Source organism: Nyctibius grandis, chromosome 26, assembly GCF_013368605.1.
Source record: "Nyctibius grandis isolate bNycGra1 chromosome 26, bNycGra1.pri, whole genome shotgun sequence".
NCBI lineage: Eukaryota > Metazoa > Chordata > Aves > Nyctibiiformes > Nyctibiidae > Nyctibius > Nyctibius grandis.
The window spans coordinates 777,731-803,388 of record NC_090683.1 but is presented as its reverse complement, the minus strand read 5'-3'; the positions used below and the strand labels follow the sequence as shown (position 1 = coordinate 803,388).

Here is a 25,658-nt window from a genome sequence, read left to right as displayed (position 1 = left end):
TAAGAACAAATCTAAAAACACCTTCCCTTGACTACTTGCTCGATGGGATGGACTACTCTTGAGTTCTGCACTGGAGAGACTGGACTACTGCGTCCACTCCTGTGCTCCCGAGCACAGGAAAGGCATGGACATACCAGAACAAATGCAATGAAGGGCTATGAGGATGAGGAATGGAGCATCTGACGTACAAGGAGAGGCTGAGAGAACAGGGTTTGTTTAGCGTAGAGAAGAAAACGCTATGGGGGGATTTGTCACTGCGTTTAAATACATGAGGCTGTGTAGTCTCCATTCTTGCAGATACTCAAAACTGAACAGGACAAGGTTGTGAGCAACCTGCTGTCCCTTACCCCAGTAGGCAGCTAAGACCCACACAGCTGCCTGATTTGTCACCCAGAGTGGGATGGGGGAAAGAATCAGAAGGGTAAAAGTGAGCAGACTTGTGTGTTGTGGTAAAGAGAGTTGAATAAGTAAAGCAAAACCTGCACACACAAACCCAGCAAAATAATAACTTCATTCTCTACTGCCCATCAGCAGGCTGATGTTTAGCCATTTCCAGGAAAGCAGGCCTTCATCACGCATAATGGTTACTTGGGAAAGACAAATGCCATAACTCCCAGTATCTCCCTTTCCTCCTTCTTTCCTCCACCTTTCATTGCTGCACAGGACATCATGCCGTATAGAATATCCCTTTGGCCAGTTGTGGTGAGCTGTACAGCTGGTACAGCTGAAGATTGCAAACAGAGAAGGCCTTGGCACTGCATAAGCACTGTTCAGCAATAGCTAAAACCTCGGTGTGTTATCAACATGGTTTTGGGCAAAAAACATTGCAGCTGCCCATACAGGCTGCTATGAAGAAAATTAACTCCGTCCCAGCTGCACCCGGTACACCTACTCAACACCAGTTGACCCTGCTTGGAGCAGGAGGGTTAAAGTAGACCTTTTCCAGAGGTGTGTTGCAGCCTCCACATTCTGTGAGCAGAACTGGCTCCTCTTCTGCTCCTTTTTCTAATGGCCCTTCTGGGGAGCCTGAAAGGACAGCATCAGGCCTGATGGCAGGCAGAAATTTTAAGAAGCAGCTTTGGGGTCTGGAAATGGTTTGGGAGTACTCTTGCGTCCTTGTGCTTCTGACTGGAGGGAAGAATTCTAGTCCTTCCTCCTGACCTCATACGCTGCCAACATGCCACCATGTACCCCCTGCCAACATGCCACCATGTATCCCCAGCAATCCTCCAGCAGTGGCCTCTGGGTGTGATTGAATTCCCTCCCTTCCCCTCTGCCCAGGAGCCCTGGCTCCAGCAACAAGCTGTGGCCAGCAGTAGGCCCCTCAGGCTCCAGGGAGCAGCCAGACAACTGGTCAAATGGGGATGCATGTTATTCCCCATCCTTCCAAAACCAGGCTCTGGGTCTGTGTACGTGGTTGTACAACCCTGTCACTTGTGCGTATACGTGTGTCTGCAACTTTACAGAACAACACAGCATAGGATCTAGCAGAAGACCACACACCATAAAAACAGGAGATGCCAGAAATACAACAAACGTAACCAGCTGAATAGCTCTCCTCACTGCTCTGGGTGCTACTTTTTAACTGCCTGTATTACTTTTGTATCACTTCCATATTTCTCTCTTGTGTTCCACCTTGGAAACATGTAGCCAAAAGAGGGGAGTCAGTTTTTCTCACACTCCTGTAAAAAAAAGCTGTTTCTGGAATTCATCAGGGGAGAACCTGTGAAAGGGAAGATGCTAACTGCAGTATGAGTTGCTTAGAAGAATGAACAGTGCCTGAGACTATGAGCTTTTACCTCAGGGTTGATGTGACCTGAAGACCCAATCGAACCCACCTCATCCTGACTCAGAACAGCCCACACCAACAACAAAACAGTAGAAGATTCATCCCTCGGTGGAACCAGGCATATAACCTTGGCCAGAACTGCAATCACCCAGAATAAAGGATAAAGCCCCCCAGCTGCCCAGGAGATGGGTTTAGAAGAACAAAGATTAATACACCACTGATCTGTACTACCTGCACGGGACAAGTGTGTACTGATCCTGCATAGGACAAGTACACATTGATTATGCGAGTAACACTCACTGACAAGCCGCATATGTGAATCCTGCTTTCCTCTCTGTCAGGGTCCTTCTCTGCATTAGGCGGGGGTAGGGCTATGCGCACAGCTAAAGTGTAAAAGAATGAATTCCCTTGGTAATTCTGTGCTCAGGGTCCTTGCCTCCCTCCTTGGATGGCAAAGAACTGACATTCCATAGCCAAGTCTGAGCTTCAGTTTTCCCCTTTGCCCTGGCACGTGTCACCTGCCAAACCGTGAATGTGCGTGTGAGTCTTTCAGAGCACCACAGGAAGGCTGAGGTTGGAAGGCATCTCAGAAGGTCACCTAGTCCAAGAACCCTGCTCCAGCCATACCACCTACAGCCAGTTACCCAGGACCATCTCCAGACAGCTTGTGAATACCTCCAAGCACAGAGACTCCACAGCCTCTCTGGGGCAACCTGTGCCAGTGCTTGGTCACCCTGACAGTGAAAAAGTGTCATGTTAGGCTGCACATTGCCTCTTGATCTGTCACTGAGCACCACTGAAAAAAGCTTGGCCCTGCCTTCTCTGCACCCTCCTTCGTATGTTTCTCAACATTGATAAGATTCCCCCTGAGCCTTCTCTTCTCCGGGCTAAACAGTCCCAGGTCTCTCAGCCTTTTGACACGCAAGACATGCTCCAGTACATGAACAAGTTCTTGGCCTTCACTGGTCTCTCCCTGTATGATCAAGTCTCTCTTGTACTGGGGAGCCAAGAAGGAGAGCCAGTACTCCAGGTTTGACCTCAGTAGTGCTGAGAAGATGCGAAGGATCACCTCCCTGTCCTGCTGGCAACATTCCCCTTGGTGCAGCCCCGGAGACCATTCGCAAGTTGTTGTCCACCAGAGACCTTGGGTGCTTTTCTGAGAATGTCATTTCCATCAGACTGGCCCCCAGCTTGCCCTGGTGCCTGGGGTTGTTCCTCCCCAGCTGCAGGACTTTGCTCTTGCCCTTGTTGGACTGCATGAGGTTCGTGCCAGCGCACTTCTGCAGGCTGTCGAGGTCCCTCTGGATGGCAGCACAGCCCTCTGTGTGTCTTGGTGCCCGCGGGCAGGGGCCGGGAGTGAGGGCAGGGCGGGCTGGGGGTGCGGGGCACGGGGAGGGTCGTGCGAGGGGACGCTGCGGGCCGACAGCCCGTCCCTGGCGCTGGGGCCGGGGCCGGGGCTGGGGCTGGGGCTGGGTCCGGCCCCAGCTGCGCCTGGCCGAGGCGCCGACCCCGTTCCGCAGGGCTCGGCAGGGCGACAAGCCGGGACAGCGCCGGAGCCGCGCCGGCAGCCACGGGCCAGGAGCCTTGGTGTGCCGGGGCGCCGCGCTCCTCCTGTGGCCGAGGCCCTGCCCCGCGTCCCTCCCCGCGCCCGCCCTTCTCCTGCCGCCAAGGGGCCGCGGCACCGGGGGGCCGGGCCGGGCCGGGCCGGGCCGGGCCGGGCCGGGGCGGGGCGGGGCGGGTGTGCTGGGGGCGGGCAGAGGCGTGGGCGCTGCCCCGGCGAGGGGCCGAGGCGGCGGGGCGGGCAGGAGCGGGCCCGAGCGCGGCTCCGCTCGGCTCGTGTGCGGCTCCCGCCGGGCGGTGCGGGCCCGGCCGGCCCCGGCGCGGCAGGGCACGATGGCGGGCGGGCTGGGGCCGTGGCTGCTGGCCTTGTCCTTGGCCGCGGGGCCGGCAGGTGAGAGGCGGGCGGGGAGGGCAGCGAGGCCGGGGCTGGGCCCGGGGCTGGGGCTGCCCGCGGGCGGCCCTGCCCGTGCCGGGGCCCCGGGGCTGCGGCTGCTGCCGCGCCGGGCGCGCTGTCGCCTGTCGCTCGCCTTCGTTATCGGGGAAGGAGGGAGCGGGGGGGGACAGGGAGAGGGAGAGGGAGGAGGAGAGGGAGATGGAGGGGGAGGGAGAGGGAGAGGGAGATGGAGGGAGAGGGGGAGGCAGAGAGGGTCGGCGAGATGGAGCCGGAGAGGCAGAGAAGAGGGGGAGAGGGAGAGCGGGAGAGGACGGGGCGAGGGAGGGGGAGGCTTTGGGTGAGCGGGTCGGGGCCGGGGTGCCGGGAGCAGGCGCGGCTGAGCCCCGAGGAGGGCAGGCGGGGCATTGGCCCGGGCGCGGGGCTTTGCCGGGAGAGAGGGGGGCGGCGGCTGTGGCTGTGTCGGGGCGGGGGGCGCCGGGGCGGCGGGTGACCGTGGCCGGGCCGTGGGCGCGCCCTGCCCGGCTGCCTGCGCTCTCCGTCCGCAGGGGTGTGGGCGCAGCCGAGGCTGGTGGAGGCCGGCGGAGGGCTGCGAGCGCCCGGGGACTCCGTGCTCCTCTCCTGCCGCGGGGCCGGCTTCGACTTTGACATTTACTGGATTTGGTGGTACCGTCAGGCACCCGGTGGCAGACCCGAGTGGGTGTCCTACATCAGCGATGATTCCTCACGCATTCTATACGGGCAGTCAGTGGAGGGTCGAGCCACGGTGTCCCGGGACAATTCCCGGTCCGAGTCATCTCTGTCCCTGCGTGCCCTGCACCCCCGGGACTCTGCTCGCTACTTCTGTGCAGTTCACACGGCGACAGGAAATCCAGCTGAGCTTTAACACAAACCTGCTGGGGCCCAGCACAGGGTGCAAGAGCTGTGGGGCAGGTGTATGCTGGGGCAGCTCAGGACCGTTCCCAGGGAGAGAGTGGCCATCACTGTGCATCGCCTTTCAGCAAGAGCTTCTTTTCCTGCGCTGCCCCTTTCCTTCTCCTTAGCCGCAAAAGCAGTGCTTTATTATGCGAGGATGTTCAGCGTATTCCTTGTCACTCAACAAGCCTGGACACTCTGCCTGCCTGCAGCCACCCTCTGCCTTCCCTTGGTCCCCTTCTCCCTGGGGCACCAAAATACTTGGGATTTAGCATCATCATTTCCTGCGTCTATGAACTGCTTGTGGCCATATATGTGTGCCAGTCAGAACAAAGTGGTGAGCAGGGTACTTGGAGACCTTGCGATGCACTTACAGCTCCAACACCTCCTATATTTATGTGGCCTGGTATTGGCAGTGTCCTGGTGGACCCCTGCAGTACTTGGTGCACCAGAGCTTTTCCTGGCAGGCTGACAAGAGCTCTGGGCCCCTGATCATCACTGGGCTGGAGCTGGCGGACAGTGCGCTCTATTCCTGCGCCGTGCAGGGACCACAGCGAGAGTCACTTGGGGCATGCCTGATCAACACCAGCTTCCTCCTCTCCTGCTCTCCCCTCCTGCATGTTCACGGGGGTCATAGACCATGTCAGGGGCGAGTCAGTGAATGGGCTGTGGCTGGGGTCAGAGAGAGGGGGTCTCATTGTGGCTGGGTGCTGTCAGTGGTCCAGTGATGTGGGAAACCTGAGCAGAGCAGATGTGTCAGCAGAGAGGAGCTGGGGACAGGTGAGCGGAGGCTGCTCTGGCCATGTGAGACCATGTGTGCTCAGGGTCATTGCCCATCCCAGCTAAATGGATGGGGTGTTACAGGAATGTGAGGGTGCCCCAAAGAAGAAATTAGCATGCTCTTACAAGCTGGATTTTCACAGAATGGTTGAGGTTGGAAGGGCCCTCCAGATGTGATCTGGTGCAATGCCCCTGCTCAAGCAGGGCCACCTAGCGCCAGTTGCCCAGTGCCATGTCTGGACAGTTTTGAATATGTCCAACATGGAGACTCCACAAGCTGCCTGGGCAACCTGCACCAGTGCTCAGTCATTTTCACACTGTGACGTTCAGAGGGACCCATCTCTGTTTTTGTGCCCATTGCCCCCTGTCCTGTCTGTGGCAAACGCTGAGAAGAGCCTGGCCCAGTCTTCTTTGCACCTTCTCTTCAGGTATTTCTCTACATTTATGAGATCCTTCATGGGCCTTCGTTTCTCCAGGGTAAACTGCCCCAGCTCTCTCAGCCTTTTTTTCAGGAAAGCTGCTCCAGTCCCTTCGTCATCTTTGTGTCCCTTTGCCAGATTCTCCCAAGTATGTCAGCCTGAGCTATTGCTGCCTGTTCACCCCTGTCTCATGAGGTTGAAGGTGTCCTTTCTCAGGTATAGACAGAGGCCACAGGCCCCACGGTAGGGAAGGTCTCAGTCTCACACGCTCACCTGCCATATCTCTGGTGTACCCATCAGCGACAGCAGCTACGCTTGGGACTGGATCCGTCAGACTCCTGGCAGAGAGCTGCAGCATATGGTGTTGCAGTGTCCTTTCATGGGACTGCAGCACATTCCTTCTGTTGCCACTGTTGGCACACTTACGGTAGAAGACTGTGAAGAGAAGTGTGGTTGAAGGTCTGAGACCATTTATGGTCCAAGAGGATCTATTGTGGGAACTTCAGTGGCTGTATGGTGAAGTGCAGGGTATTGTACATTGCCAGGGCTCCTGTCCAACATGGGCCAGTTTTTCCTCCATGGCTTGGTTGTAGAGCTCTGGGATCGTGGAGATGCAGTGTGGTAGCCTACAGGAGTACGGTAGTGGATGGAGCCAGGCTGTTTAGGAAAGACAGATCAGCAACGGTGACATTGTGGATGGCTACTAGAGACCACCCTATCAGGAAGAAGTAGAGAAGGTGTGGTGGCTTGAACTTGGCTGGACACCATGTGCCCACCAGGCCACTCTATCAGTCCCCCCGCCTCAAATGGACATGGGAAAAAATTACAATGAAAGGCTCATGGGCCAAGATAAGGGACAGGGAGATGAGCCAGCAATTATTGTCACAGGCAAAACAGACTCAGCTTGGGGATATTAATGTAATGTATTGCCAATGAAATCAGAGTAGCATAATGAGAAATAAGAACAAATCTAAAAACACCTTCCCGTGAGTCCTTGCTCGTTGGGATGGACTACTCTTGAGCTCAGCACTGGAGAGACTGTGGACTGCTGCGTCCAGTTCTGAGCTCCCCAGCAAAGGAAAGACTATGAAGGGTCGTGAAGATGAGGAAGGGAGCATCTGACATACAAGGAGAGGCTGAGAGAGTGAGGTTGATTTAGTGTAGAGAAGAAAATGCTATTGGGGATTTGTCACTGTGTGTAAGTACCTGAGGCTGTGTAGTCTCCATTCTTGGAGATAGTCAAAACTGAACAGGACAAGGTTGTGTGCAGCCTACTGTCCCTTACCCTGCTAGGCAGCTAAGACCCACACAGCTGCTTGATTTGTCACCCACAGTAGGATGGGGGAAACAATCAGAAGGGTAAAAGTGAGCAGACTTGTGTGTTGAGATGGAGTTTAATAAGCAAAGCAAAAGCTGCACGCACAAAGCAAGCAAAAAGGTACAGCTGAATACTGCAAACAGAGAAGGCCTTGGAGCTGTGCAAGCACTGTTCAGCAATAGCTAAAACCTCGGTGTGTTATCAACATGGTTTTGGGCAAAAAACATTGCAGCTGCCCATACAGGCTGCTATGAAGAAAATTAACTCCGTCCCAGCTGCACCCAGTACACCTACTCAACACCAGTTGACCCTGCTTGGAGCAGGAGGGTTAAAGTAGACCTTTTTCAGAGGTCTTTTGCAGCCTCAACATCCTGTGAGCAGAACTGGCTCCTCTTCTGCTCCTTTTTCTAATGGCCCTTCTGGGGAGCCTGAAAGGACAGCATCAGGCCTGATGGCCAGGCAGAACTTTTAAGAGGCAGCTTTGGGGTCTGGAAATGGTTTGGGAGTACTCTTGCGTCCTTATACTTCTGACTGGAGGGAAGAATTCTAGTCCTTCCTCCTGACCTCATGCGCTGCCAACATGCCACCATGTACCCCCAGCAATCCTCCAGCAGTGGCCTCTGGGTGTGATTGAATTCCCTCCCTTCCCCTCTGCCCAGGAGCCCTGGCTCCAGCAACAAGCTGTGGCCAGCAGTAGGTCCCTCAGGCTCCAGGGAGCAGCCAGTCAACTGGTCAAATGGGGATGCATGTTATTCCCCATCCTTCCATAGCCAGGCTCTGGGTTTGTGTACGTGGTTGTACAACCCTGTCACTTGTGCGTGTACGTGTGTCTGCAGCTTTACAGAACAACACAGCATAGGATCTAGCAGAAGACCACACACCATAAAAACAGGAGATGCCAGAAATACAACAAACATAAGCACGCTGAATAGCTCTCCTCACTGCTCTGGGTGCTACTTTTTAACTGCCTGTATTACTTTTGTATCACTTCCATATTTCTCTCTTGTTCCAGCTTGGAAACATGTAGCCAAAAGAGGGGAGTCAGTTTTCCTCAACACTCCTGTAAAAAAAACGCTGTTTCTGGAATTCATCAGGGGAGAACCTGTGAAAGGGAAGATGCTAACTGCAGTATGAGTTGCTTAGAAGAATGAAGAGTACCTGAGACTATGAGCTTTTACCTCAGGGTTGATGTGACCTGAAGACCCAATCGAACCCGCCTCATCCGGACTCAGAACAGCCCACACCAACAACAAAACAGTAGAAGATTCAGCCCTCGGTGGAACCAGGCATATAACCTTGGCCAGAACTGCAATCACCCAGAATAAAGGATAAAGCCCCCCAGCTGCCCAGGAGATGGGTTTAGAAGAACAAAGATTAATACACCACTGATCTGTACCACCTGCACGGGACAAGTGTGTACTGATCCTGCACAGGACAAGTACACATTGATTATGCGAGTAACACTCACTGATAAGCCACATATGTAAACCCTGCTTTCCTCTCTGTCAGGGTCCTCCTCTGCATTAGGCGGGGGTAGGGCTATGCGCACAGCTAAAGTGTAAAAGAATGAATTCCCTTGGTAATTCTGTGCTCAGGGTCCTTGCCTCCCTCCTTGGATGGCAAAGAACTGACATTCCATAGCCAAGTCTGAGCTTCAGTTTTCCCCTTTGCCCTGGCACATGTCACCTGCCAAACCGTGAATGTGCGTGTGAGTCTTTCAGAGCACCACAGGAAGGCTGAGGTTGGAAGGCATCTCAGAAGGTCACCTAGTCCAAGAACCCTGCTCCAGCCATACCACCTACAGCCAGTTACCCAGGACCATCTCCAGACAGCTTGTGAATACCTCCAAGCACAGAGACTCCACAGCCTCTCTGGGGCAACCTGTGCCAGTGCTTGGTCACCCTGGCAGTGAAAAAGTGTCCCATTAGGCTGCACATTGCCTCTTGATCTGTCACTGAGCAGCACAGAAAAAAGCTTGGCCCTGCCTTCTCTGTACCCTCCTTCGTATGTTTCTCTGCATTGATGAGATTCCCCCTGAGCCTTCTCTTCTCCAGGCTAAAGACTCCCAGGTCTCTCAGCCTTTCCTCACGTAAGACATGCTCCAGTACATGAACAAGTTCTTGGCCTTCACTGGTCTCTCCCTGTATGATCAAGTCTCTCTCGTACTGGGGAGCCAAGAAGGAGAGCCAGTACTCCAGACTTGATTGACCTCAGTAGCGCTGAGAAGATGCGAAGGATCACCTCCCTGTCCTGCTGCCAGCATTCCTCTTGGTGCAGCCCAGGAGACCATTAGCAAGTTGTTGTCCACCAGAGACCTTGGGTGCTTTTCTGAGAATGTCATTTCCATCAGACTGGCCCCCAGCCTGCCCTGGTGCCTGGGGTTGTTCCTCCCCAGCTGCAGGACTTTGCTCTTGCCCTTGTTGGACTGCATGAGGTTCGTGCCAGCGCACTTCTGCAGGCTGTCGAGGTCCCTCTGGATGGCAGCACAGCCCTCTGTGTGTCTTGGTGCCCGCGGGCAGGGGCCGGGAGTGAGGGCAGGGCGGGCTGGGGGTGCGGGGCACGGGGAGGGTCGTGCGAGGGGACGCTGCGGGCCGACAGCCCGTCCCTGGCGCTGGGGCCGGGGCTGGGGCTGGGTCCGGCCCCAGCTGCGCCTGGCCGAGGCGCCGACCCCGTTCCGCAGGGCTCGGCAGGGCGACAAGCCGGGACAGCGCCGGAGCCGCGCCGGCAGCCACGGGCCAGGAGCCTTGGTGTGCCGGGGCGCCGCGCTCCTCCTGTGCCCGAGGCCCTGCCCCGCGTCCCTCCCCGCGCCCGCCCTTCTCCTGCCGCCAAGGGGCCGCGGCACCGGGGGGCCGGGCCGGGCCGGGCCGGGGCGGGTGTGCTGGGGGCGGGCAGAGGCGTGGGCGCTGCCCCGGCGAGGGGCCGAGGCGGCGGGGCGGGCAGGAGCGGGCCCGAGCGCGGCTCCGCTCGGCTCGTGTGCGGCTCCCGCCGGGCGGTGCGGGCCCGGCCGGCCCCGGCGCGGCAGGGCACGATGGCGGGCGGGCTGGGGCCGTGGCTGCTGGCCTTGTCCTTGGCCGCGGCGCCGGCAGGTGAGAGGCGGGCGGGGAGGGCAGCGAGGCCGGGGCTGGGCCCGGGGCTGGGGCTGCCCGCGGGCGGCCCTGCCCGTGCCGGGGCCCCGGGGCTGCGGCTGCTGCCGCGCCGGGCGCGCTGTCGCCTGTCGCTCGCCTTCGTTATCGGGGAAGGGGGGAGCGGGGGGGGACAGGGAGAGGGAGAGGGAGGAGGAGAAGGAGAGGGAGAGGGGGAGGGAGATGAAGGAGGAGGGAGAGGGAGGGAGAGAGGGAGGGAGAGGGGGAGGCAGAGAGGGTCGGCGAGATGGAGCCGGAGAGGCAGAGAAGAGGGGGAGAGGGAGAGCGGGAGAGGACGGGGCGAGGGAGGGGGAGGCTTTGGGCGAGCGGGTCGGGGCCGGGGTGCCGGGAGCAGGCGCGGCTGAGCCCCGAGGAGGGCAGGCGGGGCATTGGCCCGGGCGCGGGGCTTTGCCGGGAGAGAGGGGGGCGGCGGCTGTGGCTGTGTCGGGGCGGGGGGCGCCGGGGCGGCGGGTGACCGTGGCCGGGCCGTGGGCGCGCCCTGCCCGGCTGCCTGCGCTCTCCGTCCGCAGGGGTGTGGGCGCAGCCGAGGCTGGTGGAGGCCGGCGGAGGGCTGCGAGCGCCCGGGGACTCCGTGCTCCTCTCCTGCCGCGGGGCCAGCTTCGACTTCGACGGTTACGCGATTTGGTGGTACCGTCAGGCACCCGGTGGCAGACTCGAGTGGGTGTCCCTCATCAACAGCTACGAGGGTAGGACAGAGAAGTACGGGGCAGCAGTGGAGGGTCGAGCCACGGTGTCCTGGGACAACTCCCTGTCAGAGTCATCTCTGTCCCTGCGTGCCCTGCACCTCCGGGACTCCGCTCGCTACTTCTGTGCCGTTCTCACGGAGGCAGGAAATCCATCTGAGCTTTAACACAAACCTCCTGCCAGGGTCTCAGCTCTGGACCTCGGAGATGGAAGGGAGGTATGTCCTATAGATGTTCAGGGTTACTCCCAGGGACTCATGTAGTGACAGAATACAGTTTCATTCTGAGAGGGACGAGATACATTTTTCTATCCCCAAATAAGTTCTCCGCCTTCCGTTTGCCTTCTTCCCATTTCTCAATCCAAACGTCACTCCTCTCACACACGAGAAATATTTCAACTGTAGAAACAAGTTTTACTACTTCCATTGTTTCCCTGTAGTACAGGTACCCAGTCATGACCCGACTGGTGAGGTGTGTGAATAGCCCTGCTGTGCTTTTGGGCATGGCTCAGGTTGACTCAGTCCAGCTCATGAGTTTTACTCCCTGAGGTGCGAGCAGAGGAAATGGGGAATGTACACAAGAGGTCATTTGCTCTCCCAGCACTGAGACTGTAATGGGAGCAACAGCTTGTGAGCATGTTTGCAGCTGCTGGATCCCAGAGATCACAAGCAGTAGCTCGGGGAAGTGGTAGAGAAGGTGAAGCAATTACTTGAGCTGTTCCTGCCTGTTTGTCCTTGTCTCCCAGTGTTGCAGGTGCCCGTTCTCAGTTGCAGAAGAACTTTAATTTATTACCATTTAAAATAGAGTTGAATGGTGAGAATGAAAAAAAACCCCAACCCTATAGACACCTTCCTTCCTGTCTTTCCTCCTTCTTCCCAGGCTCCACTTCCCTCCTTCATTCCCTTTCTCTCCCCAGGAAGCACAGGGGACAATTGGAAAGGGAGTTTGAGGTCAGTTCATAACATTTCACCTGCATTGCTCCAGCTGGATGCACATAACTCTGTGGGGCCCACTGGGATTCATCCCAGGGTACTGAGAGAGCTGGCCAATATTATGACAGGACCTCTCTCCATTATTTTTCAGTGGTCTTGGGAGTCTGGAGAGGTCCCAGAAAACTGGAAGCTGGCAATGGTTGTCCCCATTTTCAAGAAAGGAAGAAGGAAGATCTTGGTAATTAGAAGCCTGTCAGTGTCACTTCCGTTCCTGGTAATGTTATGGAGAAGGTTATTCTGGGAGTTATTGAAAAACATTTGAGAGACAATGAGTCATTGGTCATAGCCAGCCCAGGTTCGTGGGGGGAAAGTCCTTAAGAGTTATAGGCTTAAAGAGTTATAGTAAATGGGGTGACACCCCCACCCATGGGGTTCCCCAGGGCTCAATTTTAGAGTGAGTGCTCTTTAATGTATTTATATGTGATCTGGATGCAGGAATTGAATGTACATGAAGTAAGTTTGCCGATGATGCTAAACTAGGAAGATCTGTGGACTCCCTCGAGGGTAAAGAGGCCATGCCGAGAGATCTGGATAGACAAGAGAGCTGGGCAGTCACCAACCATATGAAATGTAACACGAGCAAGTGCCGGATTCTCCACCTGGGACAGGGTGATCCTGGATATATGTAGAAATTGGGGAACAAGAGGCTGGAGAGGAGCCTTGCAGAAAGAGATGTGGGGGTTTGGGTTGATGGCAAGTTGAATGGGAGTCAACAGTGTGCCCTGGTAGACAAAAGGGCCAACCGTGTCCTGGGTTGCATCAGGCAGGGCATAGCTAGCCAGTCAAGGGAGGTGATTGTCCCACCCTACACTGCACTGGTGCAGCCCCACCTCAAATGCTGTGTGCAGTTTTGGACATCTCAATAGAAGAAGGACATTGAATTACTGGAGTGTGTTTAGAGGATGGCGACCAATCCATATTGGCCTCGAGGGCAAGACTTGTTAGGAGTGGGTGAGGTCGCTTGGTTTGCTCAGCATGGAGAAGAGAAGGCTGAAGGGTGACCTCATCGCAGTCTACAGCTTGCTCAAGGAGGGCAGCGGAGAGGGAGGTGCTGATCTCCTTCCTCTGGTGACCAGCAACAGGACACAAGGAAATGGAATGAAGCTGTATCAGGGGAAGTTCAGACTGGACATTAGGAAAAGGTTCTTCACTGAGAGTGTGTTTGGTCACTGGAACAGGTTCCCCAGGGAAGCGGCCAGGGCACCAAGGGTGCCAGGGTTCAAGGAGCATCTGGACGATGCTCTGTGTCATATGGTTTAGTTTTAGGCAGTTGGACTCAGTGATTCTTATGGTCCGTTCCAGCTTGAGATGTTTTATGGTTCTACAATTCTAATGGTTCTATTATTCTATTAATGGTACTATTCTCTGAATATGTAATGGTTCTGTTGTGGTCACACAAGGTCACTGTGTGTGATATGTGTGAAGTCCTGCTATGTTTAGATGAACATTACTATGAGGTTCATGGACTGCTGGTAGACTCGAAGAGCAGTTTTGGCACTTTGTGGGATGTTGCTTCATCCTGTGGGGCTTTTAAGGTCCATGTCTGCTAATGTGCAGAGGGCAAAAGAGGCTCAGGGTGTGCATGGGATTTCCATGGCGGTTTGTGGGAAAACACCCATACAGCCACAGTGCATTCCCGACATTGTTTAATGTTAACAGTGTAAGTAGATGTAGAGGGGTCTAGTTGTGGAATAATTAATGCACGTGCCCAAAGTATTCATGATAGTGTCACCTGGAGGACAATTGCTCACCCATACTGTGTGTCCATGGAACCTTGTCAGTCCCTTGGACTCCCAGTATTGCAGTTGTGCTGGCTGAAAGCCTTGGGCTAGCAGGGCATGGCCTCCAGATGTGGCTGGTATTTTCCAAATCCTGGAGAGAAGGGGCAGTTGTGACTTTCACAACTTGGCCATTCTTGTTTCATAGCAGCCAGTGCATACTTTGATGTCAGGAGGCTGTGTACTATTATTTAGTGCCAGCCCAGCATCGTGTGGTCTACCCACTGGTCATTGCTGCTATGGCAGCCGTTTGCAGTCTGACAGCTGCAGGTGCCAATGTGTGGATCTGCTTTGCCATCAGGGAACTTACCAGCTGTGAGCGAGCTTTCAGAATTTGACTGTCCAGAGGGACAGTCCCTAGAAGGTTCCCCTTCCAGTCGTAGCACTCCAGACACTTCTTACTTCATGCAGTGCTTGCATACTCCGAGTGAACTGCTAGGTGTAATTCTTAACTGTTTGGAGTGTATGGGGAATTAAGGCAAGGTACTCTGCAATCACAAGTAGGGTGATATTCAGTTCCTTTCCAAGGACTTTCCTGTGTGAACTGGGCAGCCATAGCATGATCAGGCACTACAGGAGGTGTACAAGTAGTCTGATTCTGGGGACTATGTGGACTCTCCCGTACCTACTGCTATGCTGTGTCATCAGTCAGATCTCTCTCTGCTGAGCAGTGACACAGGAGTGTCCCATCCTTCTCCCATGTCCAGTTTCAGGCTCTCCTTCTAGGCCGAGCGAGAGGGGAAAGAATAACAACAGTTCAATTAGCCAGCTGATGCAGCAACATAACAGTTACCCAGCACCTGGAGCTGTAGAAAGAGAAGAACATGCATCAGGGCTGAGACCACACGTGCGAGGGGAAGGATCACCTCTCTTGGCATGCTGGCAACTCTTTGGCTAATGCAGCCCAAGACACCATTAGCCTTCTTTGCCACAAGGACACATTGCTGGCTTATGGCCAACTTGGTGTCTGCCACAACCTTGAGGCCTTTTTCTGCAAAGCTGCTTTCCAGCTGGGTGACCATAGCCTGTCCTGGTGCTTAGGGTTGTTCTTCTCCGGGTGCAGCAATTTGCCTTACTGCTTGTTGAGCTCTGTGAGGTTCCTGGCAGCCCATTTTCTAGCCCGTGGATGTCCCTGTGGATGGCAGCACAACCCCCTGCTGTACTAGCCACTCCTCCCAGGCTGGTGTCATCTGTACATTTGCTGAGGGCACACTCTGTCCAAGCCTCCAGATCATTAATGATGGTGTTGAACAGGGCTGGAGCCAGTACTGACCCCTGGGGTACACTGCTAGTTGCTGGTCTCCAATTAGATTTTGTGCCACTGATCACCACCATCTAGTGCCAGGCATTCAGACAGATTTGATCCACCTCACAGCCTGCTCATCCAGCCCAGACTTCATCAGCTTCTCTAGGAGGATGTTAAGTGACAGTGTTGAAAGCGCTCCTGAAGTAAAAGTAACCAATATCTACTGCTCTTTCCTCATCTAAAAAAACAATCATTTCCTTACAGAAGATTATCCTCTTGCTCAAGCATGACTAGCCCCTTGTTAATCCCGATGACATTCTTGTCCTTCAAGTTCCTGGAAATGGTTTCCAGGAATAGTTGCTCCATCACCTTCTCATGGCTCCAGGTGAGCTTGAGCAGTCTGTAGTTCCCTGGTTGAGAATAGAGAAGTGTTTTATATACATCCCAGGAAAGGTGGAAGGAAGTTACAAAATCTTACATCTGTTCTGATGCTGGGAACCCCATGCTGATGCAGCATCAGGTGAGCCACCACTCATGGCACGTTGCATGGCACATTGCACGGATCCCCCACCCGAGTGATGTTTGCCACTATTGTTGTCTTCAGAGACTGCGGAAATCTCGTACAAGTACAGTCTTGTAGAGGGAAAGCATGTTGCTTCATCTGAAAAGAAAGCCAAAGCTATTCCAATGCCGTCATTGCTGCTGCCAGGTGGTCGATGCCTTCAGGCTCTTCTGTTATAATTAGCTGGCTAAGTTCTTCCTTGTTGTGGGTTAACCCTGGCAGACCGCTAAGCCCCACAAGCTGCTCAGTCACTAGCTCCTCAGCAGCATGGGGGTTGAGGATTGGACAGACAGAAGTGAGAAAACCCATGGATTGACATAAGGGTATTTTAATGGGTGCAGTAAAGCTGCATGTTCAAGCCAAGCAGAATAAGGAATTAATTTACCACTTCCTGTGGGCTGGAAGGTGTTTAGCCCTTTCCAAGAAACTAGGGCTTCATCACACTGAATGCTTATCAGGGAGGACAAACACTGTAAATCTCAACACCTCCCCCCTTCCTTCTTCTTTTCGCCAGCTTTTATTGGTAATTATGATGCCCTATGGTATGGAATATCCCTTCAGTTATTTTGGGTCGGCTGTCCTGGCAGTGTTCCCTTCCAGCTTCTTGCCCACCCCCACTCTACTTGCTTCCTGAAGCCAGAAGGGTCCCAGCTGCACCTGGACAAGGTGCTGACCCCCTTCCTCAGGGCTCGGCTCCTCATGGTGTGCTGTGGACCTCCATGGACTGCAGAGGAACAATCTGCGTCACCATGATCTTCACCACAGGCTGCAGGGGAATCTCTGCTCTGGAGCCTGGAGCCCATCCTCCTTCTCCTCCCTCACTGACAGTCAGCATGTGTTTGTGAACTGGAAATCGTTCTTAACCAAATTTAAAGCCTTCTAGAATACGACGATGGGTCTTGGTGGACGTAGTGCATTCTGAATGTAGGTACTCTTTCAGCACTGACTTCTCTGGAAACATTGTAGACAAAGCTATTTATTATGGACTAGGTAAGTGATCAGTGACATGGACTGTGAAGGGGTACATGTTCTTTGCTCCAGCCTTTCCCCCTTGACTCTGGGACCTGGGATTCCAGAAGGTTTTGCTAGGACAGGCTGAGGCGAATAAGGCATTCAGTACCTCACCCTTTTCCACAGGTCCCCACCCCATTCAGCAGTGGGGCCTGCATTTTCCCTAGCCTTGTTTATCCATGCAGGCCTCCTGGCCTTTTTATGTGACTCCTTGCTCCTTGGTATGGACTGATCTTGAGCTCAGCACTGGAGAGACTGGGGACTACTGCATCCACTCGTTGGCTCGACAGCACACGGAACACACGGACATAGCTGAGCCAATGCAGTGAATGGCCATGAAGATAAGGAAGGGAGCATCTGACATACGAGGAGAGGCTGAGAGAACAGGGCTGGTTTAGTGTAGAGAAGAAAATGCTATGGGGGGATTTGCCACTGTGTGTAAGTACCTGAGGCTGTGTAGTCTCCATTCTTGGAGATTTTCAAAACTGAACAAAACAAGGTTGTGGGCAGCCTAGCATTCCTTACCCCAGTAGGCAGCTAAGCCCTACACAGCTGCTCGCTTAGTCATCCACAGTGGATGGGGGAGAGAATCGGGAGGGTAAAAGTGAGCAGACTTGTGTGTTGAGATAAAGAGAGTTGAATAAGCAAAGCAAAAGCTGCATGCACAAACCCAGCATAATAATACATTCATTCTCTACTTCCCATCGGCAGGCTGATGTTTAGCCATTTCCAGGAAAGCAGGCCTTCATCACGGATAACAGTCACTTGGGAAAGACAAACGCCATAACCCCCAATATCCCCCTTTCCTCCTTCTTTCCCGCACCTTTCATTGCTGCACAGGACGTCATGCTGTATGGAAGATCCCTTTGGCTGGTTGTGGTGAGCTGTAGAGCTGGTGCGTAACATGAGAAACAGAGATGGCCTTGACGTTGTGTAAGCACTGTTCAGCAATAGCTAAAAAATCCATGTGTTACCAACATGGCTTTGGGCAAAAAACATTGCAGCTGCCCATACAGACTGCTGGTGCTGGGGCTGGGGCCGGGGCTGGGGCTGGTGCTGGGTCCGGGGCTGGGGCTGGGTCCGGCCCCAGCTGCGCCTGGCCGAGGCGCCGACCCCGTTCCGCAGGGCTCGGCAGGGAGACAAGCCGGGACAGCGCCGGAGCCGCGCCGGCAGCCACGGGCCAGGAGCCTTGGTGTGCCGGGGCGCCGCGCTCCTCCTGTGGCCGAGGCCCTGCCCCGCGTCCCTCCCCGCGCCCGCCCTTCTCCTGCCGCCAAGGGGCCGCGGCACCGGGGGGCCGGGCCGGGCCGGGCCGGGGCGGGGCGGGGCGGGTGTGCTGGGGGTGGGCAGAGGCGTGGGCGCTGCCCCGGCGAGGGGCCGAGGCGGCGGGGCGGGCAGGAGCGGGCCCGAGCGCGGCTCCGCTCGGCTCGTGTGCGGCTCCCGCCGGGCGGTGCGGGCCCGGCCGGCCCCGGCGCGGCAGGGCACGATGGCGGGCGGGCTGGGGCCGTGGCTGCTGGCCTTGTCCTTGGCCGCGGGGCCGGCAGGTGAGAGGCGGGCGGGGAGGGCAGCGAGGCCGGGGCTGGGCCCGGGGCTGGGGCTGCCCGCGGGCGGCCCTGCCCGTGCCGGGGCCCCGGGGCTGCGGCTGCTGCCGCGCCGGGCGCGCTGTCGCCTGTCGCTCGCCTTCGTTATCGGGGAAGGGGGGAGCGGGGGGGGACAGGGAGAGGGAGAGGGAGGAGGAGAGGGGGAGGCAGAGAGGGTCGGCGAGATGGAGCCGGAGAGGCAGAGAAGAGGGGGAGAGGGAGAGCGGGAGAGGACGGGGCGAGGGAGGGGGAGGCTTTGGGCGAGCGGGTCGGGGCCGGGGTGCCGGGAGCAGGCGCGGCTGAGCCCCGAGGAGGGCAGGCGGGGCATTGGCCCGGGCGCGGGGCTTTGCCGGGAGAGAGGGGGGCGGCGGCTGTGGCTGTGTCGGGGCGGGGGGCGCCGGGGCGGCGGGTGACCGTGGCCGGGCCGTGGGCGCGCCCTGCCCGGCTGCCTGCGCTCTCCGTCCGCAGGGGTGTGGGCGCAGCCGAGGCTGGTGGAGGCCGGCGGAGGGCTGCGAGCGCCCGGGGACTCCGTGCTCCTCTCCTGCCGCGGGGCCGGCTTCGACTTTGACAGTCTCGGGATTCGGTGGTACCGTCAGACACCCGGTGGCAGACCCGAGTGGGTGTCCTACATCAGCCCTGATTCCTTACGCATTCAATTCGGGCAGTCGGTGGAGGGTCGAGCCACGGTGTCCCGGGACAATTCCCGGTCCGAGTCATCTCTGTCCCTGCGTGCCCTGCACCCCCGGGACTCTGCTCGCTACTTCTGTGCTGTTCGCACAGGGACAGGAAATCCAGCTGAGCTTTAACACAAACCTGCTGGGGCCCAGCACAAGTTGCCCGAGTTTTTCTGGGGTAGCTCAGGACACTTCCCAGTGAGAGAGGGGCCATAACTTCACACCACAGATGGTCCTGGCCTTTCTGCCGGAGCTCCTTTCCTTCCACTGCCAATTGCCATCTCCTGAGTCCCAAATGCAGGGTTTTATTCTGTGTAGGTGTTCCAATGTGTTTCACCCAAGCAGCCTGGCCACTCTGCCTGCCTGCAGCCCCTCTCTTCCTTCCCTTGGTCCCCTTCTTCCCTGGGGGAACCAATAAAGTTTGGGCTTTGGCTAAAACAATGTCTCGTGGGCAATTTCCTTGCGCCAGTGACAGCAAATCAGTGGGGGAACAGCCTCGGTTTTGTTTTAGGTGCATTTCAGGGTGATGAGATCCAAGCAACGAGGTCTGCAGTGTGGTGGCGAGCCGGGAATACTGGGACCTTGCGATGCACTTACAGCTCCAACGCCTCCTATATTTACGTGGCCTGGTATCGGCAGCGTCATGGTGAACCCCTGCAGTACTTGGTGCAGAGCAAGGGCCGGGGAGGCTCCTACAGCCACACAGCCCCTTTTGCCCGCCAGAGATTTTCCTGCCGGGCTGACAAGAGCTCTGGGACCCTGATCATCACTGGGCTGGAGCTGGGGGACAGTGCGCTCTATTACTGCGCCCTGCAGGGACCACAGTGAGAGACACTTGGGGCATGCCTGAACAACATCATCTTCCTCCCCTCCTGCTCTCTTCTCCTGGATGTTCGCGGGGGTCCCAGCCCATGTCAGGGGCGAGTCAGTGTGTGGGCTGTGGCTGGGGTCAGAGAGAGGCCAGTCTCATCTTGGCTGGGTGCTTTCAGTCATCGAGATTTATGGGAAACCTGAGCGTTTGTGTGTGAGTGGAGAAGAGCTGGGAAGAGGTGAGCAGGAGCTGCTCTGACCATGTGTAACACCCTGTGCATGCTGTTGTGGAAGACCCTCAGCCTGCAAAGAGCTGTGCTTTACTTGGGGAGCATAAGATTTGCTTGGGAACACTGCACTGAGAATAGTGTTTGCTTGCTTCTAAGATAAAGGAGCCGAGACCAGTTCAGAGGGCTTTTTGAGGCATGAAAGAAGTAACATGTGTTGAAGGTCAGCTCTGAACACAGAGCTGAAAACAGGGAATGGTTGTTGATGTTTTGAGCCCAGGACACTGTGGCTCTTCCCAGGATGGGTGATGAGTGCTTAGCGTGTGAATGTTGATGTTATCTTGAACTGCCTAGTCTGGCTCCTGCATTGTAGCAGTTAAATAGGGTAGTAGCATAACAATAAAAAGCCTTAGGCCTTTCGGCTTCAGGCCCTTGCATCCTCGATCTCAGAGTCTGTGCCTTCCTTGCCGCCCGCCGCATGCTGTGATTGCCCATCCTTGCTAATGAGACAGTGTTAGAGCAGGAGTGTGAGGTTTCCCCACAAAAACTTAGCACATGCTATCATGACTTTCATGCATTGTATAAATTGAGGTGATGATCCTTCCCCTCTACTCACAGACTGATAGAACGACTGAGGTTGGAAGGGACCTCTAGACGTCATTTGGCATAACCCTTCTTCTCAAGCAGGGCCACCTAGAGCCAGTTGCCAAGGACCATGTCCAGACATCTTCTGAATACCTCCAAGCATGGAGACTCCGCAGCGTCTCTGGGCAACTGTACCAGTCCTTGGTAGCTCTCACAGTAAGAAAGTGTTTCCTGAGGTTCAGATGGAGCCTACTCTCCTTCAGCTTGTTCCCATTGCCTCTTGTTGTGTCCCTGGGCACCACTGAGATGAGCCTGGCCCTGTCTTCTTTGCACCCTGCCTTCAGCTATTTCCATATATTGATGAGGTGCCACTGCAACCTTCTCTTCTCCAGGCTATACGTTCCCAGCTCTCTCAGCCTTTCCTAATGTGAGAGGTGCTCTAGACCCTTAATCATCTTTGTGGCCTTGCACTGGACTCTCCCCAGTATATCCCTCTCTCTCTTGTGCTGGGGAGTCCAGAACTGGAAGCAGTACTCCAGGTGTGACCTCACCAGTGCTGAGGAGACAGGAAGGATCACCTGCCTCAACCTGCTGGCAATATTTTGTCTAATGCAGCCCAGAATACCATCAGCGTTCCTTGCCCCAAGGACACATTGCTGGCTCATGGCCAGCTTGGTGTCTACCACAACCCCAAGATCATTGTAGAAAGCTGCTTTCCAGCTGGGTGAGTGTAGCCTGTCCTGGTGCCCGGCATTGTTCCTCTCCAGGTGCAGGACTTTCACGTCCCCTTGCTGAATTGCATGAGCTTTGTGTCAGCCCATTTCTCCAGCCTGTTGAGGTCCATCTGGATGGCAGCACAACCCTCTGCTGTATCAGCCACTCCTCCCAGGTTGGTGTGACGTGCACCTTTGCTGAGGGCACACTCTGTACAAGCCTCCAGATCATTAATGAAGATGTTGAACAGGACTGGAGCCAGCATTGACCCCTGGGATGCACTGCCAGTTTCTGCCCTCCAACTAGACTTTATGCCACTGATCACCACCATCTGGTCCCAGCCATTCAGACAGTTCTTGATACACCTCATGGTCTCATCCAGCCCAGACTTCAGTTTCTCTCTGAGGATAGAGACAGTGTTGAAAGTGTGCCTGAAGTCAAAGTAGACAGTATCCACTGCTCTCTCCTCGTCTACAAAGCCAGTTATTTCATTACAGAAGTTTTTCATTTTGGTCTTGTGTGACTTCTCCTAGGTGAATACTGATGACATTCTTGTTCTTCATGTGCCTGGAAATGCTGTTCAGGACCAGTTGCTTCCCAGGGCTCAGGGTGAAGCTGAGCAGCCTGTAGTCCCCTGGTTGAGAACAGAGAAGTATTGTATGGACATCCCAGGAAAGGTGGAAGGAAATTATAAAATCTGACATCTGTTCTGACGCTGGGAACCCCACGCTGCTGCAGCACCTCGCGAGCCACCACTCAGCACATGGCACAGATTGCGAAACCTGGCGATGTTTGCTCCTGTCATAGTCTTCAGAGAGTTGACAGGAATCTCTTAGACATAGTGTGTTGTGGAAGAAACACCTGTTGCTTCATTTGAAGAGAAGGCCAAGGCTATTCCAATGCCATCATTGCTGCTGCCAGGTGGTTGCTGCCTCCAGGCTCTTCTGTTATGACCTGCTGGCTAAATTCTTCCTTGTGGTGGATTAACCCTGGCAGGCAGGTAAGCACCACACAGTTGCTGAATCACAAGCCCCTCAAGAGGATGGGGGTGAGAATGAGAAGGGCAAAAGCAAGAAAAGTCATGGGTTGAGATAGAGACAGTTTAACAGGTTAAGAAAAAGCTGTGCAAGCCTGTTACGACCTGGTCGCAACTAGTTCATAAATCCCTTGGAGTAAATTAAGGTGAAATGACACCAAATAACTGGTATGAAATTAAGAACAATTTATTAATACAGGGAAAGTTGCATGGTTGTAAGTGTCTTGGGTTTCTAAAGGCATTGAGAAAAGAGAGAAAAGGAAAAGGGAAAAGAGAAAGAGAATAGAGACTATGAGAGAGGGAAAGAGAGATCACCACCCTTGGATCCAGCGATGTAAGTTGTCTGTAGATTTGGTAAGTTGCTTGCAGAGTTGCTCCTCCGGTAAATCGCTTGCAGGATCGGTCCTCAGGTGGCAGGCGGGCGGGAGCGCGCACCAGCATCCCAAATGAGAAGGTCTAAATACTTTAGGTCATTTGCATGCGAGATAGGAGAGGGTGGTAACATCCCTCTTGTCTCCCCCCCTCTGCTCGCTTCCCATGCTAAGTGGGACGCCTGCGCTTTGTAGTCTTAGATTGTTCTCGAAATGAGTCGGTGGTCCCCCAAGGGGTGTCTGGTGGTCGTGATCCCCTAGTTGTGGTGTCCGCTGTATGACCCCGCTTCTGCACAAGCGTGGTTGAGGCCTTGCAAAGTTGTTGCACATGTAGGCTGGTCCCAAGGAAAAGATACCATCCGGCCTCCGCAGGACTTATCTCTTCCTCCAGCCAGAGTTGTAAATCACCACAATTAAGGCACAGCAGGGGTATTGTTCTGTTCCCAAGGCCCTTATCTCTTGCCAGACATGCAGGCCTCTGTAGTACACATACCCTCCTCCAGCCAGAGCTGTCAAACAAGTTGTTTAAGACATACAAACTCTGTCCCTCACAAAGCCTAGCAGCACAAGGAATTCATTTCCTATTCCCCAATGACACCCCGGTTTTTAGCCCTTTCCAGGAAAGCAGGGCTTCATCACACATAGTGGTTACCTGGGAAGACAAATGCCATAGCTCCAAATGCCCTCCCCTCTTCCTTCTTCTTTACTGCAGCTTTATTGCTGAGCAAGACGCATGTGCTACAGAATATCCCTTTGGTCAGTTGGGATCAGTTGTCCTGGCTGTGTCCCCTCTCAGCTTCTTGCCCACACGCCAGCGTACTTGCTGGCCTGGTAATGTGAGAACCACAGTTTAATTGAGAGGGTGTGTAGTCCTGTAGATTTGAGAGATCCGAACATATCGTGCCATGCCGCTGCAGCGTGGACTTATCCATGGGCCACAGTCCATTAAGGGGAGAATGTGGTTTGACACGGCCCTAAACACAGACCGCAGTTCCTTCAGGGGTGTACCTGTTCTGGGATGGCCTTATCCACAGGTCACAGTCGCTGCCACTCAAGCTCACAGTGGAGTTCCAGCAGGTCCAGTACGTCAGCACAGGAACAGCAGCAATGCCCTCACCATCTGCCAGCTTGGGCATGTAGCCATTGCTGTTGGCAAAATGGGCACAGCAGAGTGAGATGATGAGCACTACAGCAAACAGGAAAAGCAAAACGCAGCCACTGGAGCCTGCGAATTCACAGCTAAACAGCTGGAGGGCTATAAATTTGGTCTAGCACACTGCACTCAAACTAGGTGTTACATTGAACTGCTGGTGCCCTGTGTTGAGCACGAAAAAGGACTGCTGTGGGTTAAGCCTTGGCGGCAGCTAAGCCCCACACAGCTTCTCTCTCACAGCCCCCTTGGCAGGATGGGGAGAGAATGAGAAGGGCAGAGAGAAGGGAACATGTGGGTCGAGACAGAGACAGTGTAATAGGTGAAGCAAAGAGCGTGTGTGTAAGACACGGGCCAGGAGCCTTGGTGTGCCGGGGCGCCGCGCTCCTCCTGTGCCCGAGGCCCTGCCCCGCGTCCCTCCCCGCGCCCGCCCTTCTCCTGCCGCCAAGGGGCCGCGGCACCGGGGAGCCGGGCCGGGGCGGGGCGGGTGTGCTGGGGGCGGGCAGAGGCGTGGGCGCTGCCCCGGCGAGGGGCCGAGGCGGCGGGGCGGGCAGGAGCGGGCCCGAGCGCGGCTCCGCTCGGCTCGTGTGCGGCTCCCGCCGGGCGGTGCGGGCCCGGCCGGGCCCGAGCGCGGCAGGGCACGATGGCGGGCGGGCTGGGGCCGTGGCTGCTGGCCTTGTCCTTGGCCGCGGCGCCGGCAGGTGAGAGGCGGGCGGGGAGGGCAGCGAGGCCGGGGCTGGGCCCGGGGCTGGGGCTGCCCGCGGGCGGCCCTGCCCGTGCCGGGGCCCCGGGGCTGCGGCTGCTGCCGCGCCGGGCGCGCTGTCGCCTGTCGCTCGCCTTCGTTATCGGGGAAGGAGGGAGCGGGGGGGGACAGGGAGAGGGAGGAGGAGAGGGAGAAGGAGGGAGAGGGGGAGGCAGAGAGGGTCGGCGAGATGGAGCCGGAGAGGCAGAGAAGAGGGGGAGAGGGAGAGCGGGAGAGGACGGGGCGAGGGAGGGGGAGGCTTTGGGTGAGCGGGTCGGGGCCGGGGTGCCGGGAGCAGGCGCGGCTGAGCCCCGAGGAGGGCAGGCGGGGCATTGGCCCGGGCGCGGGGCTTTGCCGGGAGAGAGGGGGGCGGCGGCTGTGGCTGTGTCGGGGCGGGGGGCGCCGGGGCGGCGGGTGACCGTGGCCGGGCCGTGGGCGCGCCCTGCCCGGCTGCCTGCGCTCTCCGTCCGCAGGGGTGTGGGCGCAGCCGAGGCTGGTGGAGGCCGGCGGAGGGCTGCGAGCGCCCGGGGACTCCGTGCTCCTCTCCTGCCGCGGGGCCGGCTTCGACTTCGACGGTTACGCGATTTGGTGGTACCGTCAGACACCCGGTGGCAGACTCGAGTGGGTGTCCCTTATCACCAACTACGAGGGTAGGACAAAGGATTACGCAGCAGCAGTGGAGGGTCGAGCCACGGTGTCCCGGGACAACTCCCTGTCAGAGTCATCTCTGTCCCTGCGTGCCCTGCACCCCCGGGACTCTGCTCGCTACTTCTGTGCCGTTCTCACGGAGGCAGGAAATCCATCTGAGCTTTAACACAAACCTCCTGCCAGGGTCTCAGCTCTGGGCCTCGGAGATGGAAGGGAGGTGTGTCCCATAGATGTTCAGGGTTGCTCCCAGGGACTCATGTAGTGACAGCATGCAGTTTCATTCTGAGAGGGACGAGATACATTTTTCTATCCCCAAATAAGTTCTCCCCCTTCCGTTTGCCTTCTTCCCATTTCTCAATCCAAACCTCACTCCTCTCACACATGAAAAATATTTCAACTGTAGAAACAACTTTTACTACTTCCATCGTTTCCTTGTAGTACAGGTACCCAGTCATGACCCGACTGGTGAGGTGTGTGAATAGCCCTGCTGTGCTTTTGGGCATGGCTCAGGCTGACTCAGTCCAGCCCATGAGTTTT

At 56.1% G+C, this 25,658-nt stretch overlaps 2 protein-coding genes and 3 gene segments (V, D, J or C); all 5 read left to right on the top strand.

Annotated features, from left to right (window-relative positions):
* LOC137673632 (M1-specific T cell receptor alpha chain-like) overlaps positions 1 to 25,658 on the top strand; it is a 242,080-nt gene that overhangs the window by 106,221 nt on the left and 110,201 nt on the right. The window lies entirely within an intron of this gene.
* On the top strand, positions 3,664 to 4,626 carry LOC137673911 (Ig heavy chain V region 6.96-like). The segment is given in 2 exon segments: positions 3,664 to 3,740; positions 4,289 to 4,626. Coding segments are annotated over 2 exon segments (396 nt in total).
* On the top strand, positions 10,201 to 11,165 carry LOC137673721 (Ig heavy chain V region C3-like). The segment is given in 2 exon segments: positions 10,201 to 10,258; positions 10,825 to 11,165. Coding segments are annotated over 2 exon segments (399 nt in total).
* LOC137673633 (immunoglobulin heavy variable 3-48-like) lies at positions 18,052 to 19,227 on the top strand. The segment is given in 2 exon segments: positions 18,052 to 18,128; positions 18,633 to 19,227. Coding segments are annotated over 2 exon segments (396 nt in total).
* The window catches only part of LOC137673631 (Ig heavy chain Mem5-like), a 28,023-nt gene continuing 26,739 nt past the window's right edge, over positions 24,375 to 25,658 (top strand). The window contains exons 1-2 of the mRNA XM_068418556.1: positions 24,375 to 24,432; positions 24,947 to 25,270. Of these exons, the coding sequence (XP_068274657.1) occupies positions 24,375 to 24,432; positions 24,947 to 25,270 (382 nt within the window). The remainder of the gene's footprint in view (positions 24,433 to 24,946; positions 25,271 to 25,658) is intronic.